Genomic DNA, 21724 nt, shown 5'->3' on the forward strand with positions numbered 1-21724 from the left:
AAAAATTATACTTAAGATTTTTAATGTTAAGGATTAAAATACATAGAGAATACACTGTAAACAGACTGGTGTTGTATCTTAGAGGTGGTACATACAAATCTTTAGCGTCACACATGGTAAAGTGTCTGAGAAGTTTGCTGAATCCACCTTTGTTTCCCCCTGGATTAAATGGAAATTCCAAAGCAAAATTTCCCAGACTCTGAATCCAAGCTCGCCTGCATTTTGTCACCTATAATCTCTGGTGTTCTCTTTCCCATTCTGTTCTGGTATTAAAAAAACAAAAAAACAAAAAAAATGTGACCAAATGGAATGATGCAAACACTGGAATACACCAAACAACATCAGAAGGATAGTGTCACTATATAACTTCAGTCTTGGTCTAATGAAGCTGGATTGAGTCTGCTTGACAGTTTGTGGACAGTACACCACAACTGCCTGTTTGATTCGCTATGATGCGAGTTTTTCCAGGTGTGGCAGAATTTCAGCTACATATACAGTTATTTTTCTGTGTTACCAAGAATTACTCTGTGTACGTCCTGCAACTAAGGATCATGTTTGTGATTTCCTGTCATGGTCTTAAATGACCCATTTTTCTTGAGAAATATATTCTGTTCACAATTGGGGAAAAAAAACATGTGGGTTATGTGGGCAACCCTATGATGTGTTTACACCCCCTCATATGTCAATAAGCTGTAACCTTTCAAAGATGAGAACAGTTAAACTTGAGGTTATTTGGTTACAGTTATTTTGCTTGTCATTGCTAAAGGTCGCTGAATTTCATTCATATTCAGTGGTTTGTGGTTGCTACATCTCAGCTAGAATCTTCCTCTGTTGTTGCCCCTTAGTTATTCGGTGTGTGCAGAATGGTATGAAATTAATTTAGAGCCGTGCAGCTTACGTCTGAAACTGGGTCAGCTTCATTCTGACATGGGACACCCTCCTTACTGATAAGAACTAAGTCATCAGATCAGTCATTAATCACTGCTTTCATATTTGCACTTAGAGAAGACCATTTGTCTTGAAATATGAGATACTACGGTATCTGACAGTAATATATTTAAACAGCTCTGCTTCTTATTAGCCAGTTTAGCAGTCTCCTCTGCTTACTGTAGCTAATGGTGAGAAAGCACTAAAGGCTAATTTCTCTCTGTTTTGACAGCTCCATCAGCTCTCAGCTCAACTTTGGCATTGAGCACTTGTAGACCTGTCAGATATTTGGCCTGAGGTTAGAAACGGAAAATTTGAAGATATCCATCTGCACTTATGGGCCATATTAGTTGTGGAATCAGTCAAACGGCTTCCAAACTTGGATTGCTTTGCACACACAATCACCGTACTGTAATTAAAGTGCGTTATTTGAGAGGATTAGGGAATGCTTTTTGGCTTTAGGTATTTCACTTTCAACTGAGACAGAACACAGTTTATTTCATTAAAAAAATACATTAATCTGTCCAAACTTTTGTCGCACAGTGGGAAACCTCTCTGTGAGTGTGCAGGAACGTGAACCGCTCTCCATGAACGGTCCCTGTTTGTTCTTGTGGTGCTTGTCCTGGAGAACATAGTATAATGTTAATATAAACACAGCTTTAAATGCAGCTCTTGGGAAATCAAACCATGTCATTTCAAAAACTTGTGTTTGCAGAGGGCCTGAACTCACATCTTTCGGTACTTCCAGGCAGTGGGAATTGGAGATGATTCAGTCCATCTGACTGTGGATACAATAATGGATTCTACTAACACTCACGTTTATTAAATGTGTTAAGAATGGTCAAGTGTTAAGAATACATTGATTAAAGAGCATGCTTTGTGCAGCGCATACACAAAGAGTTTGGAGGTCTTTAGTGATTACAACAGCTTCATTTCTTTTTTTCAAAGCAAAGTCAAAATTCTCTAAATGGTTAGCTTGAGAGTTGATGTCCTGGATATTGTCATCTCAGGTAAAACACAGCTGTGGTTTCGAGCACAGAAGCCCCACCTACCTGCTGTTCAAATATTCTGTTTGGGAAGGTCAACCAATCAGAGGAAAGTTGGCTTAAACGGAGCGGAAACCAGAGCACTGCACCTCAGTCCAGTAAATAAATAGTGATTATTCATTGTTCAGTGTGATTGCTGTAAGAATTATGGTAAGCACTCAAAGGCCCTGTGCAGTGAGTCAGAAACGTACAACAAGATTACTTGACATGAGAGGCAAAGGCATGCTTATTTTTGAGCGCCTAATGAGTCGACGTGCTTCTGCAAACCTGCTGCACAGTTTGTTGCATCTGCTGGGATAAATTATTTGTAGATAAAATAAATACAATAAAACTTGGTTTATCTTGCTCAAGCCTATTTGATCCCAGTCAATGTGTTGTAACACCAAAATGTATACTGTAAATACACATGACATGATTTACTTAGCGTATTTTTGCAGAGCTCATTGGAAGTCAATTGCCTGAAACCATCCTGCTGTTTCATACCATTCATATTTCCTCTGGAGTGTGGCATAAAACACAGAAATGTTGCGTAAAGTGTTTGTTATATAGATTGAATTTGTGTACGACATGTTCTATGACAGTGATATACATTCTTGTTAATACTTCAAGTGAGGTGTGTTGGGTTTCAGTGTCTACTTACAGGACACCAAATGCACTTTGACCTTGTGGTTATTACGACTAATCTTAGTAAGTAGTATTGCAGACACTTCACCTCTTCAGCACGCCGTGTGACCTCGGCAGTAACGAGGTTTGACCCCAGGTGACTCCCTTTCTTCCATTTTAATTATCGGACACTTAAACTCTCCCCTGAACGTTCACTTTGATTTAGGGCTGAGCTCAGTTTCCTTCTTAGAGGTGAAAAATGCCACCTTCTAGGCAGTTGCATATTAACAGGGCACACATTCTTCTTTTGGGTAGAATTGCTCAAATGCTTCTTTAACACAAGTATAATCCTTTCTACAATTCTGTCTGTAGATATGTTAAGTGAAATTAAATCAATTATAATCAAAATGTTAGTGACTTGGTTTAATATTTTACCTGTAGTTAAATCACACTGAGCTGAATGCTTCTTTTTATGTGAAATTACACAGAACAAAGATTTTATTATTTTTTAATTAGCTTCATTTAATGTAACCTAAAAGCGTAAGTGCTGCATTGATGTATTCCTTATGTTTTATAGTTAAACAACCCAAAACATCAGATTTTAACATGGGACATTTTAACCACATAATTATTGGTGTAACCATGACAAGCGAAAGTATTGCAACTGTGTGCAATGTACTTGCAAACATAATGCTTTGAAATATTTGCTTCAAAGGTGGGGATCAAGTCTACAGTCACTGGTAGCCAGTTGCTGTCTTCAAAACAAATTTAGTGTGTGAAGAATAGCACAGTTAGACAAAGTCTGCTATCAGTTTTCTTTGTAGTGGCATTTAGTTGGCAGTTACATGTAATCTGTTTTTAATAATAGGGCAATTAACTGTGATAAATTATCCAAAATTGTAAATCTGTGGATGTCTGCATGCACAGAAATTCACATTAACTCCTTACACTCAAAATCCAGCCAGAACCTCATAGATTTGAAAAAGTAATCCAGGCTGACTCAGACTGATTGCAACATGTTGGCAATCTGTTTTTCTAAATTAGAGTGCAAAAGTTTGACGATCTATCTGAGAGTGACGGCAGTCAGCCCAATTCAGACCGTGACTGGAGACCCGTGGGTGTCCAGAGATTGAAGGTGTTAGATGCTCAACCTCACGGTGGTCACTTAGTTGCTGCAACTGCTTGCAATTAGTCGCAGAATGTGAAAAGAATTCAGTGCATCTGACAGTCACTGAGTAACTTCAATTGTTCAACAAGCCATGCTTTATAACCTCAACAAGCAGAAGTTTCCATCCTATTTTTACTCTAGTTTCCTAAACCAAACCAAGATTTTTTTTATTTTTGCCTTAGTCTAACCAAGTTACAAGCAGATACTGAAAATAATAGGCTCATTAAGTCTAAAAAGAAGTTCACATTTACTTGGATTCAAATGGCACAAACCCATATCTCAGTAGTGAAAGTCAGGATGAACAGCTTTAGTATGCTTATTTGTACTCTGTATGGTTTTATCTGTAAAAGCTGAGCCTCATGCGTCGGGTGAGCTGCTGCAGAACCACGCAGTCTCTTATTAACGTTCTCCAAAACCAGACAACCAGGTTTATGAACTATTTGAAGTTTCCAGTTAATTATCAAATGACAGTATGAATTTCACAGCACTGGACTGTCTTTTGGCTGACTTAAAAGCACCAGAGACCATGACTATGGAGAGAAAAACACACCTTTTATTTAACATTCCCCTGTAATATTTTGTAAAATATACAGTAATGGCTTTACCTTCTCACTTCATGTCACATATTACATGAGTTATCTTTGCAGCTCTAAGCCATGAAGAATTGGATACTCTGAAAGTACTTTCCCATCTGGTTAATAGTGAACACTATGGCATCTAGTCTCCCACCACCCGAGACATCCCTAAAATGCAATCCACATTTTTTCTGTGAAAGCCTGAGCACACAATAGGTCATAAATCATTGTCGTTCTATAGAGTGCTCAGTGATTTTAGTGCACTTCTGTCTAATCATCAGTCTGATTTTTCATGAAGCTATTCTTTATTTGAATTTTATATAGTTTAGGCTTCTTGCATACTTCACGTAACACAGTGTTGCTAAGACAGAGAATTTGCAAATAAACACAGTACACTTTGACCAGTTTCTACACTTTTTGGCCATGGCAAAACCAGTTGAATTTGAGCTTGCATCCCACATAAAACGTCATTGGCATGAATCAAATGTCAGGATGTGTGTGAAAAGTAGCAAATGAATGGAAAAGCTGGTTGCACAGGACTGAAACTCATCTAATAACCAGCTGGGTTCATCAGGTCTGTGCCTCTGATTTTTTTAGCAGGGCCTTTGTGCTGGAACAGGATTTTCCTGCTGTTTCTTGCCCTTTTTAGTTATGTAAGCTTGGCGGACAAAGAAACCGGACAGTCCTTCACCCGGACAGTTAGAGCAGACGACTGGCTATGAAAGCCCAGATTCTCACACTGGCTGCTTGCTATTTTCGTCACCTGCAGGTTGGCCTTTGTCAGAGATTCCATGTCTTCTTATGTTTTGCCTCAGCACGATATCTGGAGTGATGAAAGGCTGATCAAATTGGCTAAACTGTGTTCATTTTGGACTTGAGTTCCCTAGCGCTAACCCCCCACATGCACAGCTCCCAAGTCGCGAAATCTTCATGACAGATTAGTTATACGAAGCCCCAGCTAACATCAGTGGGCTGCAATGGAATGAAGCGGGGGCAGCTCCAGTGTCTGAGGCCAAACACTGGAGCTGGTTCTCACTTGTGGGTGAATCAGGCAGCGTGCTGAACACTCTTAATGTGATGGAATCCTGTCAAAGTGTGAGCGTGCCACGGAAAGTGGGAAGCATTAGAAGAGTGCATTGTCTTTGGAGAGTCACAGTGCCTCGAGAGATGGGTGTGAAGCGAAAAGGAAAAAAGAAAGAACTGGAAAGAGAATCTCTCCCATCACATTTCATTTTCGACTCATGAGAGAGGTGCACAGTTCACTTACTGCTGTGATAAATTCCTCGAAGAAACACGACAAAAGATTTCTGCTCTAACAATAACCGAGAGGCTGTACTAAGACAGGGAAATAGGAATTGTGTTTGTTGAGCTGATTCGAATTCATTCATTATAATTCTAAACTATTCACCCATTGTGTGGATTCCATGTCCTGTTGTGTTTTTCTCTTACCCATTCCCAGAGTGCTTTTGCTTTTTTTCCTGCTTCATTGATGGTCATCATTTCCATTGCAATTAGTTATTTTAATAGTGGACAGCATTGGCGTCAGCAGCAGCAGGAACATGGTTTTTGATTGGGTCTGCCAGACCTGCTCTTCTCACAGTTTTCTTCTTTTGCGCTATTGGATTAGTCAGTTGCTTGGCTGCTCGAGGTGCTGCAGCATAAGGGTGTTATTTTAATACCGACAGCTCCACTCCTTTTGGCCTCACTTGCTAAATTGCTCTGGAAATGACCAGTCAACCAAAACCAACAGCATGACCTCAGTTTTTAAACATTAGAGATGATTTTTTTTCTGTTTTGCTTTTACAGTATATGGATGCGGTAGTTAACTTACAGCTAAGGACAAAAATACATTTTGTCATAAAATAAAAAACAATCTCTGCTGTGCAATGCTATTCTCCACAAAAATCTTCTTCTCTTTTCTTAGAAAGCCATTAACTTATTAAATACCTCTCAGCAAAGGAAGCGAGTAAGTCGAAACCGGCAGTTTTGCTCCTTAAGTATTGTGCTGTCTGTCCTTCTCTACAGCTTGTGGTTAGGTACCACATCCATTAACAGAAATGCCTCTGTCCGCCTATGAGTGTGTCATAGAAGATGCTGAACTCACTTACAGAGAAGGATGACTGTCTTTCTGGTCTAATTACGATAGGAAACTGATGTTCAATCCAAATTGAAACATGCAGAAAAATTCAAAACACTGTTATCTTCATGTCACAATCAGGACTGACTGTTTGGTTGACCCTGTAGCGAATGAGAAGCTGGAGGCTCAATTCCCTTCATGTCTCTGTGTTTTCTTCCTTTAATGTTGGTAAACCAAGGTGCAATGGAGGTGATTCACTGTGGCATTAAGTGCACACGCCCATGTCAGAAGAGCTACAACTAAAGCAAGTTAAGCAGCTGGAGAGGAGGAAAATGTGTGTGGCGTGGATTTCTGAATGTAATTTGGTTTGTTCAATAACTGCACAGTTCCTCGCTGGATTTTCAAGATGATGGATATGACCCCGGGATATCTGGAATTGGATCACCATGAAATTTGGAGTCAAAAATTCAAATACCTGCAAAATTGTCATCAGCTGATTTCCTGTTTGGTACTGCCTTAAAATGTTGAAAATGGATGGTAGTCTTTTAAGTATTTCAGCATTTAGTCTTGTTTCCATAGTCTCTTGTTTTATTTCTTAACATTACCTTATGTGGAACGGACCGTTATATAAATGTAGTGTACTTGGCTTCCACGATACCTTCAAAATATTAACAAATCTGGTCAGTTTTTAAAGGACCAATTGTAATTAGTTGATAGTCCAGTAATTTCTTTTCCTGAGTAGACCGGACTCCATATGTCAGTGCATTTGTAGAATATCATAATTGCTCTGCATCAGTGTAAATCCAGTTTGATTTAAGCTCTGAACTGATCGCGCTGAAACAGCATAAATAATAACTCCTTTCACACTGTTATTTTAACTGTTTTTCAAAAAAGCAGTGCTTTTGGTATCCAGTTGCATTACATTTAAATTTGTGGTTCATCTTTGTGTTTTTAACTCTTCATCTCTTGAACGCTTTGGCCAACTGATTAATCTATTCTGATGAAAAAATGGGAAATGGTTTGTTTTGGTTCCTGTGATCGTTTGTTGACCTTCCCAACTTTAATAAAATGATACCTTAAATCTCTCACTCATTGGTCTTTCAGAAATAAATACTCTGTCTTTGAATCTGTTTTGAAAAGTCAACGATATCAAGAGAATTCAAGCACTGAATAAATATTTTCCAGTGAAAAGTGTTTTTGGAGCGCCTTAGCTTTTGTATATCATGGGTTTCCCAATGTGCTAACTGCAGTTTAATGAATATCTTCTTGTTCATTCTCAATATGTACCCCAGCTATATAGATGGGGACAGAATTTTCAGGCCCCCTTTTATATTTTCCGAGTGCTTTTAAACAGAACAAGAAACTTTTATGACATCTTCTCAGTTATTTCCATTATTTTACTTTTCATACAAAAACACATTTATTTAACAATATTCAAAAACTACCAGTCATTAGTTCCCTGATGCTAATTGTTAATTGTGTATACTTTTTAATGGCTAGTTTTCAGCATTCTTCTTTTGTGAATCTCTCAAGAGAACAAAGGGGATCCAGAATTGATGGCCTTCTGACATGGACATTGATCTTCAGTTTACCCCACAAATTTTCAGTGGGATTCAAGTTAGGGCTTTGTGCACGTCAGTCAACAAAGTGCTCACTGGCTCTCTGGAGGTAGTTCTGCATGAGAGAGATGTTTCCGCTTGTGTGTTGTTAGAAGACAGTGAAGTGATGACCCAGACACAGCTTTGATGCTGACTGCTTGAGGTTTTCTTTCAAAATCTTCACACATCCTTTGTTCTTCACGGTTCCTTCCACCTTGATGAGATTCCCAGTTCCAGATGTACTAAAGCGTTCCCACAACATAATACTCCCACCTCTGTGTTTCACTGTGGCACACTGTTCTTTGGGTTGTATGTCCATTCCTCTGGCAAGAGAGCTCGTATTTTTTTTCTCTTCAGTCCAAAAGATGCACTTCATTCTTCCACGGATTTTTTAGTGCACTCTCTGAACACCTTGATTGCACACTCATTCTTGGAGGCGACCTCAACCTTGGACTAAATGAAGAAATGGATAGGCTCAACACAACAGGAACTCAGCGCAATTGGCAATCCACAAATATAATCAAACAGTATATGAGCGACTATGGCCTTTGCGATGCATGGCGCTCCCTTCACCCCAACAGTAAGGAATATACTTTCTTCTCACATGTTCATCACTCCTACTCTCGTCTGGATTATTTTTTGGTCAGCAGCTCACTGCTGAGTGACATTTCAGACACTGAGATTCACCCTATAGCTGTCAGCGATCATGCTTCTGTATCTTTAACACTAATGCACAAGAATAATACTACGCCAAGTAAAAACTGGAGATTTAACACATCACTACTTAAAGATGAAGACTTTATTAAATATTTTAAAAAGGAATGGATTTCATATTTAGACTTTAATGACACTCCCGGAACATCTGCTTCTGTTCTATGGGAAGCAGGAAAAGCTGTGATGAGAGGTAAAATAATTTCTTTCTCATCACACAAAAAAAAAGAAGAAAACAAAAATATTCAGGAATTAGAAAAAACCATCAAATCCTTAGAAGAAGCCTACGCGTTCCACCAAGATCAAGAAATAATGAACAAAATATGCAAAACAAAACTAGAATTAAATGAAATTATTAATAGAAAAACACAATTCCTTGTACAAAGACTTCGCTTGCAGAATTTTGAACACAGTAACAAATCAGGTCGATTTCTAGCAAACCAGTTAAAAATAAATAAAGAAAAAACAACTATATGTGCTACTAAAGATTTATCGGGGAACACAATATATGACCCTGGAAGAATAAACAACATTTTTAGGGATTTCTATGAAACTTTATATTCACCACAAATAAACCCGTCTAAAAATGAAATTGATTTGTTTCTTGACAACGTAACTCTTCCAAAATTACTAGACAGTCAAGCAATAGCACTGGATTCGCCACTGACGCCAGGTGAACTCCAGGAAGCCCTGATAAGTATGCCCAATAACAAGGCTCCAGGTCCAGACGGCTTTCCTGCAGAATTCTACAAAGAATTCTGGACAATTTTGGCACCAGTATTCCATAGATTGTTGCAGGAAATCAAGAAAAATGGCAGACTACCACCAAATATGAATTCTGCCAACATTAATCTCCTGCTAAAACCAGGAAAAGACCCTTTATTTCCCTCAAGTTATCGTCCAATATCCCTTATAAATGTAGACCTTAAAATAATCTGCAAAGCTCTCTCAAAGAGATTAGAGAAAATAACCCCCCTCTTAATTCATCCTGACCAAACTGGTTTCATAAAAGGTCGGCACTCCTCAACAAACACTCGTAGATTATTTAATTTAATAGACTACTCATACAATAAAAACATTGAAACCATAATATTATCTCTAGATGCAGAAAAAGCATTTGACAGAGTTAACTGGAAATTTTTATTTGCAACTTTACACAAATTTGGTTTTGGAAACTCTTTCATAAATTGGATAAGAATATTATACAATTCCCCAACAGCTCGTATCAGAACAAATGACCAGACATCCTCCAGCTTTTGTCTCAAGAGGGGCACCAGACAGGGATGCTCACTCTCCCCTTCACTTTTTGCAATTTTTATCGAACCTCTAGCAGCAGCATTTAGACAGGCTACAACAATTAAGGGCATAAAATGTAAGAACGTAGAACATAAAATCAGTCTCTATGCGGATGATGTGTTGCTTTTTCTGCAAAACTCACAAATCAACCTCTCTGAGGTAATTACTCTAATAAACTGGTTTTCAAGAGTTTCAGATTATTCAATTAATTGGCCAAAATCTACAATTCTTCCCATTAACTGCTCCTTCCATAATTCATCTTCTGCCCCACTACAATCTGGAAATATTAAATATTTAGGTATTAATGTTTCTCCTAAGCTTTCAGACTTAATTAAATTAAACCACATCCCACTTCTAAAGAAAGTAGAAGGCGATCTGACTAGATGGAAATCTCTACCCATATCACTCATGGGAAGGGTCGCCACTATAAAAATGATGATCTTGCCAAAAATAAATTACTTATTTTTAATGATCCCCAACAAACCATCACAAGATTGGTTCAGATCTCTGGATTCACATATTTCTAAATTCCTTTGGAAAGATAAACCCCCGCGTATCAGCTTAAAAACACTACAAAGAACCAAGGATAGAGGAGGATTAGATCTGCCTAATTTTCACCAATACTTCTTAGCCAACAGGCTTCAGTTCATCTCAGAATGGTTAAAATGTACCCTCTTAGATGAGCCCTGGCTAGATGTTGAACAGGCACTATGCAATGATCTAGAGATTTCAGACCTACCATTTATTAGCTCAAACATCAAAAGACATGAATGCTTTAAAAGCATCAACATCAGCTTTTCTCTGACAGCATGGTGGGAGTTTCTAAAAATAACGGAGTCTTCATTAATCCCATGCAAACGTACACCTATCTGGAATAACCCTGACATATTACAAAACAATAATAAGATTAATTTCCCAGAATGGAGTTGTAAAGGAATTAAATACTTAGAACATATATTAGAGGGAACAGAATTTATTCCATTTGACAGACTAGTTACACAATATGGGATCAACAAGAAAAGATTTTTAGAATATCAACAAATTAAATCCATAGTAAAAAAGAAATTTAACCTCAGTCAAGTTGAATTACAAACACCACCAAGTGTGGTTCAATTTCTTACTCTTAAATCCCCCAAACTATTATCTAAAATATACAGAACACTTTCTAAAATAGATGAATCAATATCCCTTCCTATTGCAAAGTGGGAAGCAGATTTATCAGTCAGCTTAGACCAAAACGTCTGGTCTCAGATGTGCTTAAAAACCTTTAAATTGATTAAAAATCCCAATCTGCAATTAATACAATACAAAATACTGCATAGAGTGCACTATACAGGTCATCGAATGTTCAAGATGGGCTTTACATCCGCCAACAACTGCTCACACTGTCAAGGCAATACACCAGACAATTACATCCACGCTCTTTGGTTCTGTCCACCAGTGCAGAAGTTTTGGCACGAGATATGTGAAGACTTATCAAAGTGTCTGAAATGTAAAATTCCAACCTCCCCTTTAGTATGCTTGTTGGGAAATTTGGATGATGTCACTACAGAAACTAATACAGTCCACATGGTTTTTACTGCCCTATGCATCGCCAAGAAAACAGTCCTCATGAACTGGAAAAATAAAAATAATCTTAATTCTAGCCAATATAGAAACTATCTAATAGATCACATTAGTCTCGATATAGCCTCTGCCACCACATTAGATCAATCCCTCTGGGCTCCTTTGATCGGCTCCATCACCTAGCAGGGTTGGGGGGTCGTGGTTTGGTCCCGCCTTGGCTATTGTGGTTGATGTGGAGGTTGGGATGGGCTTAGGGCACCTGGAGGACCCCTAGAGACGTTATCCCTGGAGGGCTTAACCCGGGGGTTGTGTTCATAACCTGGTTAGTGGCTCTGGTCGCTCTCAGAGGGTGTTCTCCTCGTGGCTGCGTGCAGCGGGGCTGGAGGATGGTCTGTGCTGGCGGACGTAGGTTACTGGCCTGGTGGCCTGGCTGCCCCTGAGTGGATCCGGGGCGGGCGTGGGGGTTTGGGGTTCGGGGGTGCTTCGCCTCCGTGCTGGGGCTCTGGCTGGGCCTTGGGGGCTTCGGTCCTCGTCGGTGTGTCGCCGAGGTTGTGGGCGGGTGGGTGCACGGGGGCTCAGCCCTGGCGCAGGGGGCCTCTTGTGCATCGGCCTAACCGGGGGGCTCTTCAACTGGCAGGGAGGTTGTTCCATCTTTGCAGGAGTCCACTCTGCAGGTGGGGGAGAGACATAGGAGAGGTGGAGAATAAACTTAACCTGGGTGTCTGTGTCTTGTGTAGTCTGGGAGATGATTGAATGTTGGGGTGGGTACAGTTTCCTCTGCGGTGGGGTGGGGTGGGCTGCCCCGGGTCCTGTGGGGCTTGGCGGTGCTGCTGCCGTAGGCCCCGGTCTGGATGGGCCTGGGCTCCCTTGCCTTGGTGGATACCAGAGGACGGGGGTGCCTATTGGGGTCAGCGGGGGAGCTGGCCCTAGGGAGGGACACCCTCCCCTCCCTTCTTTTCCTCCCCATCCCTGGCTGCCTCCCTCTTCCCGCTCCACCACACCCACCCACACAGGTAGGGCTTTGGGGTGCGGGTGTGTCACCAGGGTGCAGGGGAGACATTCCCCCCCCCCCCCCCCCCCCCCCCCCCCCCCTCTGTCCTCTTCTGGCCACCTGTGCCTCAATTTTATCTCACAACTTAGACATCCACATTACTTACACTCTCATAACACACACACACATATATATATATATAGGGCCTTGAGGGTGGGCACGTTAACGGCGTCCAGTAGACGGTCTGTGTATTCAAACCTACCTCTGGCGCCGGTGCCCACCTGTCAATTTTAAATCCATGTAGACATTGAGGGTTCTCGGGAGGGGCCATGCTAACACCTGCTGCTCTCTGGCAGCAGCACCATGCTCTCCCTTGTTTTAAACACACTTTAGAGCAACACGCAGCAACACTACACTTGAGCGGGAGGAGGAGGGTATGGGGTCTTAACACATCCCCGTTCTCTGCTAGCCATCGAGGCGGGGGGGCTGGGAAGAGATGCTGGCTGTCCGATTGGCCTCCCTGCTGCTGCGGAGCCTGGGGCGGTCTGCTAGCCTCCACCCCGGAGGGAAGGGTAACATCTCTTGGGTCTGGGTGCCGTTTCCCCCTCTGGGGGCGAGGATACCTGGACCCGGGGTATAGAGTATGTTTGGGGAGTGTGATTGTGTGTACATGTCCATTTACGTTTATTCCTACGTTGGGTGAGTGCTGAGTGTTTGTATATGTGTGCATGAGGGTGGGAATGCATGTCTGTGTCTGTGTGTGCCTGTTTGTCTGTGTCTATATGTCAGGTCGGGTCTTAGACTCCACCTCTCTGGGAACTCCCAGGCCCTCCAAGTGTGGAGACCTATCTCCCCTCACCACACTCCCTGCCGGTGACTGATGCCCTCAGGGGTCGGTGCATTGTTGGTTCTTGGTGTCCGGGGCTGGGCGCTCAGGTCATGTGCCAGCTCACTCCCGGTGGCTACTTGGCGGGGCCTGGCGCCTGCTGCTCAGTCAGGCCTCTTCCGGGGCGCGGAGGGCCCTCGGGCCTCTGGCCTCTGTGCCTGCGGCTCGGTTCACTCTGGCACAGCTGGCTGCCGGCGGAGCCGGCGGGCACGCCGGTGCAGCCCCCTCTAGTTTCTGCCCGGTGGCTACTGGGTGACCCCTCGTCTGGGTATCCTCAGCCCTTCCCATGAAGGTGGCACGGATGCCCCTCCGGTGGTCCTCCTTGGGCTCTTGCACTCTGGGACCTCTGGATGTCTGGGGCCTGGATCTCCTCCATGCCTGCTTCATGCCCTGAGGGACAGGGCTATGGCTCTCTACATCCTCTTGCAGACCATTACATGGGGAAACCATTTGAATACAAGCGCGCCGACCCACACAGGTGTGCACACAGGTGTTCACTGTTTGTAGACTTACATCTTTCTTGGCTGCTACTTCAAAGCACATTGTGCGCTGTCTGTCCTGCGTGCTGCACAACAACATTCAATATTTAGTATTTACTGCTGTTTACACTTAGCTAGATTAATGCGATGGTGTTGTGTATAGTATGTTGCTTTGTTTTGTTTTTTTTGCTTGTTTTCTATTCTTTTTCTCTCAACAGGTGATCCCGGAGATATTTTTTTTCCCCCCTTTCTCACTGTCCCTCTCCCCTTCTGTTTTTCTTTTCCTTCCTCTTTCTTTCTCCCTTTCCTATCCCTCACTCATGTCTGTCCCGTCTGTAACAACTGAAAATAAAATAAAATAAATAATAAAAACAAAGGTCGATCAAATGGACCAATACGGCAATGCCATGATGATCCATTTGGCAAAATAAATCCATTGGGTATCCTTGTTGGTCTTCAGACAACAATTCTGACGGCTAAAGAACCAAATGGGACAGGAAAAAAAAAAACAAAACAAAACAAAAAAAACAAAAAACAAAAGATGCACTTCCAGTATGCATATTCTTTCTCCAGGTTTTCCTCATCGTATGTCATTCTTGCTCAAAGGTATTTCTTCTGCAGAATTGAAGATTTTCTTGGTCTGTAACCTCGCAGTCATTCCTGTGCAGGGTTCTAGTGAGTGTCTTCTTTGAAAATACAGTCCTGACTTGGCAGTTGTTCTGGGGTCTTTAGACACATATTTTACTAGTTTTCTGGCTTTCCAGAATCTTTGAAATCTTGGGCTTCCCACCTCTGTCAGTTTTGTTATGCACTGTGTGGGTCTCTTTATGATACTTTTCACTCCAATTCTTGACACTTGGAAATGCTGTAGGAACCTTGTATCCATCTCCTGCTTTCTGAGCATCAACGATTCTTTTTCTCAAATCTAAACAGATTTCTTTTGTTTTTGGCATGATGTCTTATTTACTGACAGCTCCAACACTTGCTAAAGTTTTTTTGGGGTTTTTTCTACTGTGTAAAGAGAAGCTGCTTTGAGCACAGCAGTGATTTGTGCTACAGTATGGCTCAGTAAAAAGCTCAGTTTGTCAAGGGACAAATAGTAATGATCCCGGTATTTTTTGTTTATTTCTGAAATAATTCTGTTATTGGGTGCAAAGAAAAATAATGTATGCTTTCTAAAGAAAAGTAATATGCTGAGAAACGTTTGAAATTCCTTGGGAAAGATGTTAGAAAAAAACTTTAACAAACATTTAAAATTGTATGCGGGGGGGGGGGGGGGGGGGGGGATAATTTTGTCCTCATCTGTGTATGGAGGATGCAAGCCATTGGTAATTAAGTGCATATGCAGCACCACTACAGTATGTGAAAGTGACATGGAATTATGTCATTTAATGAGCTAAATGTGTCTTCCTTCTGTACCTCCCAGTGTGAATCTGTTGGTATGCAGTTACTGCTATACAACTTAGATACCTATTCTCATTACATAATCCTTAAGCTTTTGCATGTCAGTGATCTCAAGCAGCTCAGTACTAAATCGCATGACTAGCCTTCTAGTCATGCGAGTTACGATCTTTTGTATATAAAAAATAAGCATCTAAAAACGAAAATAAAATTGGTATAGGCTCTAGCAAACCCAAGTTGGATAAGCAGTCTAGAAATTTATGGAATGCCATTTTGACCTGGTGTCATTTGTTTTGATCACAACTTTAGTTAAATACCAAATACCATTTTTGGTGAGCGCAGAATTTTCCACGATGCATATGCATATTACATTACGCACCTACTAGACAGTGAACACAGTTAAGGAAGGATCAGCTAGACTAAAATTCTAAAATATTGTGTATTATTTTTTATCTTGTGGCCTAGAGACAGCAAAATAAATGCAGTGCTAAAAAAGGTGGGGTCAGAAGTGAAATAAGATTCGGTTTACATAGAGTTCTTTTAAAACTGTGCCCAATTTGTAAAACCTAACTTTAATCTCTAATTATTCTTTAATACCTTTTAAATAAACTTCTAATTTTTAAATGAATCAGTAGCCTTTATGCTGTGTGTTGTGTTTGAAAGCTCTGCCAAGAAAATCTCGTTAATTTAGTTTTTAAGTGAAAAACCTGAAGTCATACAGTCACCGCTGGATCCTCTCGACTGAATGGACATTTACCTCCTGACTCTGGGAAAAGTCACACTAATAACATGCAGGCGCCATTCAGCTTCAGTTAGACTCTTCAAAGCAGTTTTTAAAATCAAGAACTAAATCCTGTCATAATGTTTTTCCTCAGTGGCCAGAGACAAACCATAAAAAAGTTTTTCATGCTAGATTTGTTGCTTAATTAGTTGTCAAATTCTCATATTGCGCGGCTGTGACCTTTAACATTGTTTTCACACTCTTTCTCAGTGATTTGTGTCCATTGTGTCAGTTGAACCTTGCTAACTGAGGGCGTCCAGCACAGTGAAGATTAAGGTTACACGGCGGGAGTGAAGAATGGTGGCTGGTTTGGTGTGGACACGGGTCAAAGATTGGAGGTTGCTTTTCTCGTGGGGTTCTGGTGTGTTTTGGGGTCATGGTGAAGAAAGCAGCTTTCCCTCCCGACGGCGTCCAGCAGCCACAATCCCTGGGGTGTGTTTTGTATGGGGCTGCAGGTCAGCCGTTGGGCTGTTTCGGCCCATCAGGTTGTTTTCTTTACCTTCTGTGTTCACTCCACACTCTTACACTGGAGGAGCCAGACGTGGCTGCTCAATGCTTTGTGGCTGTCCTCTCATCTAGAAAATAGGGCGTCTGCTACTCATTGTGGTCATTATATCAGCAGCAGCCAGACACATGCGCACACACACAAACAGGCACATTAAAAAGCAAACTTTAAAAAAATGGAATATTGAAATCATTTAGTAGAAGCCAAAGCATCAATCCGAGGATGAAAATGTGCCTCTTAACCAGAGATATTTACTCCAGTGGTTGGGAAAACATTTTTAAAATGTTGTTTGCTTACTGCTTTATGTGTTACACCTAAACAACAGGAATTTAGAGTGTAGGAAAAACTACCCATCAAATAAGAATTGAAGTTATAGTTGCCAAGTTATTGTTAATCTTTTGGTGAAAGCAATTGCTAAAGTTGCTTAGCTAAAAGTTAGCTAAAAGTTGGAGGAACCGTTAGGTAAATAGTAAGAGGAAACAGTTAATTGTTAAGCTTTAAATTGATAAGATAGATGGCCAGAATGGTTAACTTAAAGTAGGGAACAAACATACATTAGGGATTATCTTAGCTGTAGCTAGTCACCTACTGAATGGAAGGTTGGTGGTTCGATCCCTGGCTCCTCTATCCTGCATGTCAAGTATCCTTGGGCAAGATACTAACCCCGAGTTGCTGTCCGATGGATTCATCGGAGTATGAATGTCTGAATTAGAATCACTCAGTTTAGAGGAAGTGCTTGTGAGACTGGGTGTGATTGGGTGAATATGGCATGTTGTATAGAGCGCTTTGAGTACTCCAAAAGAGTAGAAAAGCGCTATATAAGAATCAGTCCATTTACCATTAATAGTGAAATAGCTAGATCATAGGTGTCAAACTCTGGCCCGCGGGCCAAATTTGGCCCGCAGCCTAATTACATTTGGCCCACGAAGCCATACCAAATTACTATCAGAGCTGGCCTACTGGTATTATACAGCTAATATATATATTGTTTAGTATTAAGCTTTGCTTGTTCCATATTCAGTTTTTCAGCAAAACGTGTTTTGAGTTCATAAGAAAGGATTCATTCTCATATCTGGAGGAATAAATATATTTCAATAAATATTAACGTTAGCCCGCGACTTTGTTCCAGTTTTGAATTTTGGCCCACTGTGTATTTGAGTTTGACACCCCTGAGCTAGATAAAATGAATAAAAGAGTAAAAAAGGGTAAGCTATAGTCTGCTAGTTATTCTTTAGCTGGAAATTATGGTAGAAAGACTAAATGTAGATAAGAATAAACATTAAAATTCCAGACTACATAAAACTTTCTATGAAAGGTTGATATAAATATGTATGAGCTATTCCTATAGGAAACGAATATAACAAAAAATGTGGTATAAATACACAGAATAAATAACTGCTGAAAGGTTTAGTTGCAAGACATTTTGAATTCATCTGACAGAGCAGCAGATTTACTTCTTACAAAGAAAGTTTGAAATCGTTGTTGTAGGAAAAACAATATCAGTGTTGGCCACAAATCTTTATGGCCAAGAAATTGTGCGGTCCACCTTATTTTTTCTTGTTAGCTAAGCAACGATCAAACTATCAGAGGGTGGAATTTTCCTTTACCCTCAACCCAAATCTGAACCTATAACTAGCAGCAATGACTTCATTCTGCAACAATGTTCTCACACAAATATGCAAGACACACTTCTCTTTTCCCTTTTGTTTGTGTGTTGATGTCCACTGCACACACAGTTTACAGTACTGTTCCCTGATCTGTGGGTGAAAGGCTTCATATCGTACACAACTACCCTACAGCTGCCATATATTGACAGTGACTCATCCAGCTTGGTTTGTCCATGTAAAATCAGTGTTCCAGATGTATTATCCTAGATAGACAGTGATGAAGGATTTAAAACACTATGACTTGTGACGTTATGAGATACATTTATTTACTATTCTATGAGCTGTAATCCTGATTAAGCTCAAATGAGTGGCTCAGGTCATGAGGTCTTCAGCTCCCCGGAAAGTACAAAGTGTCAGAAAATTAGTATTGGAGGAAGAGAAATAATGAAAAACATGAACCTGAAATGTTTTTGGTAATATTCAGGTTGACAGAAGTTAGGAATTACTGCCAGCCAGCCCGTCTGCTTTGATTCATTGTATGAAATTGTTTTCCAACAGTCATATTTTGAGGTCAACCTTTCAGCTCCATCACCTCTCTTTCCCCAAAAATTCATCATAATGCTGTTGCTGGCAGTGGCTCATGTCCTCCTGGCCTCACATAAACACACACAGCAGGCCACTCCTTCTCCTCGCTCTTGTCCTGATCCCTACAGCCCCTTACAGCTGCAGACATTTTGCAGACTCTCTTAATGATCTCTCCGCGCTGCTTTTGAACCGACTCTTAAACATTTTTGTGCATAGATGTGCAGATGCGTGCAGATGTGTGTCAGAAGAGTTGAAACTTTTTGAATGCCAGATGTCTGTGGCCATGTGACCTTTATTTGACCTCCAGACCTCTTTTTATTAGAGGAACCACTGCACTTTTTAAAGGCTTTGCAACAAGCAGTGTCTTAGGTCATTCATGCTCTGTGAGCATGAATCAGCCTGACTGATTTATTATTTGTGTATCTGTTGTCCAATAAACTTTCTTTTTCCTGGACATAATGCAGAAACTCATCCATCACTCCAGGCCCCCTGTCACTGAAGTAGATAAACAACTTCTAAGTGACAGGGTGCCTGGGGTGTATGACAGTTGTCCTGCTTTTTTTTAATGCTCTGGATATTGTGGGGCTGTCCTGGCTGATGTTTCTCTCAAATATGACATGGAGGTCATGGCTGATAGGCTATGCTGTAACTTCAGGGGGATCTCACTCCTCACCCTCTCTGGGAAGATACTGGAGAGGAGAATCTGTCCATTAGGTGAACTAAGATTCAAGAGGAACAATGTGTTTTTTGTTCTGGTTGTAGAACTCTATATCAGCTCTTTGTCCTCTTCATGATATTTAAGGGTGCATGGGAGTTTGATGATGTCATTCTTTTGGCTTCATCAGGTGGTGACTTCTAGCTTACACTGTGGCAGTCTGTAGCTGAGAAACGTGAAATGGTAAGAATGAGAACTACCAACTCCAGGTCTGAGGTTTTCAGCTGGTATAGGGTGGAGTGCTCACTGGGTTGGGTGTGACTGAGTTTTAATACATTGGGGTCTTGCTCAAAAAACATTTAAGAAAAATATGTATGACATTTTTTGACATTTTACTTTCTTGCAAACGTATGGTCTCTTAATGTCAGCTTTTGCCATGCTACACAACAAAACACTACTGTCTACACTTGAAGTATCTGCTTCATGGAGTAGTTGCACTGCCGTATAGTAAATTTTTATAGTCATGTTTAAAGGTGAGCCCTGTGTGTAGTGGCTATAAAATAAAACAAAACAAAAAGCCTGAAAACAACAAGTTCAAAAAAGTGTTTTGTGTATGAGCCCGGCCTCCTCAATAACAGATTAAGAAGGACACGTGGAGAGCCAGGAGAGCCCCGGGACTACTGATGTTGTTTACCACGTATAAGCATCTCTTCCATTTAAATGTGGTCATCGCATGATCAGCTACACTGCTCAAACCAAACACACACATCTTAATTCAGAGGTTTATCCTAAAAGCTGATGGTTTAGTTTAAAAGATTTGCTATTGAGCGTGTGGTTTTAAAGCTGTTTAAATTGAATCCATTTTGCTCATTTCCAGGACTCTGCTAGAGTACCTTTGATTCACAGTTCAAAATATTGCATATTTATCTTATACTCTGCCACTTTGCCACTAACCTAACCTTCCTCTTATTGGCTGTCCCTGAGTCTGAGCTTTGTCGTCACAGATAATACCAGAGTATTACACTAACTGATTCACAATTAGTATTACGCTCATTATTTGAAGGTGGATCTATCTGTTTATCTACCTGTCTGTCTATAGATAAAAACATATATAGATACATAGATAGAGTTTGAACATTTATTTTAAAATAAGGAAAACAATTATATCGAGTGCACTTAATTAAAGCATCTGTTTCAAGGCTGTTCACATGTGGGATATCCACTGAATTTTTAATTTAATCTTTTCTGCTGTGTTTTTTTCCTGCCATATCACAGCCTTTTTTTTATTTGACACTTTTACGTCTTTCTCTTCATCTCACTCTGTTTTTCCTTACATTTAACAGCGTCTCATACTGTTTGCATTTTCCTCCTGGTTTCCACCATAAGCACTGATCTGGGATGCTTTTTTTCAGTTTATGAGCAGATCCTTATAAATAGTGATGTTTTTACTGTTGTTGGCATACGAGGGAGGTTTTGCCCTTACATACTATAACCAGATGGGTCAGTAAAATAGGAAAGGTACTATAGTGGGACCCCACACACTGAGAAGATCTCTTTATCCTTGTCCTGGAGCAAAGGACATTGATGTAAGTGAGAAAAAAAACAAAAACAAAGACGGAGGTTTGGTAAGGGAGGTAGGGTTGGGTGGGGTGGGTTAGGTGGACTAAGATCAGTGAATATTTGGGGTCCAAAGCAAAGTCCCTGAAGAAGCCCTGGGCTTAACATTACTCCAATACTCAACATAGTTTTGTTCAGAAGAAAGAAAGCAGAAATGAAATAGCGGTTCACTTCAAACAGTTACTGAGGTAAAGATTTCAGGCTCGTTCTTTAAGCACAAAGTGTTGACGTGTTGCCATTCTTTTGCCAAGACTTTCTTAGTGACATTTTGCTTTGATAGAGCAGAAAGGTCAAAGTTAAAGACTGAGAAAGAGGATTTTCTGGTTAACTGTCTAATATCTAAAAATGTAAAATGTCTGCTTTTCTCTGTTCTAGGGGGCTGTTTATCACTATTCACGACCGTGGTCACATTGCTTCAATACTACAGAACTGGCCAGAAAAGGACATAAGGGTAAATAACTCAAACAGTGGCATTAACTCAGTTTTTATCAGTTTGTTATACATCCAAAATACTTAAAATCAACATAAGGTCAGCAGTGATAGAGTCATAAAAACACTGATGCAAAAATTATGTAATTATTTTTGGTGATCTTTGACTCAGGTCTATTTTTCTGATGTCCTATGGTCACCTGCTGTCATGTGTTCCAGAT

At 40.6% G+C, this 21724-nt stretch overlaps 1 protein-coding gene across 1 annotated transcript in view; it reads left to right on the forward strand.

The window, feature by feature from the left end:
- me1 (malic enzyme 1, NADP(+)-dependent, cytosolic) overlaps window positions 1-21724 on the forward strand; it is an 83489-nt gene that overhangs the window by 40911 nt on the left and 20854 nt on the right. Inside the window, exon 4 of the mRNA XM_006794817.3 lies at window positions 21450-21525. Coding sequence (XP_006794880.1) covers window positions 21450-21525 — 76 coding nt within the window. The remainder of the gene's footprint in view (window positions 1-21449; window positions 21526-21724) is intronic.

This window comes from Neolamprologus brichardi, chromosome 11, assembly GCF_056152115.1.
Source record: "Neolamprologus brichardi isolate AB-2024 chromosome 11, ASM5615211v1, whole genome shotgun sequence".
Classification (NCBI taxonomy): domain Eukaryota; kingdom Metazoa; phylum Chordata; class Actinopteri; order Cichliformes; family Cichlidae; genus Neolamprologus; species Neolamprologus brichardi.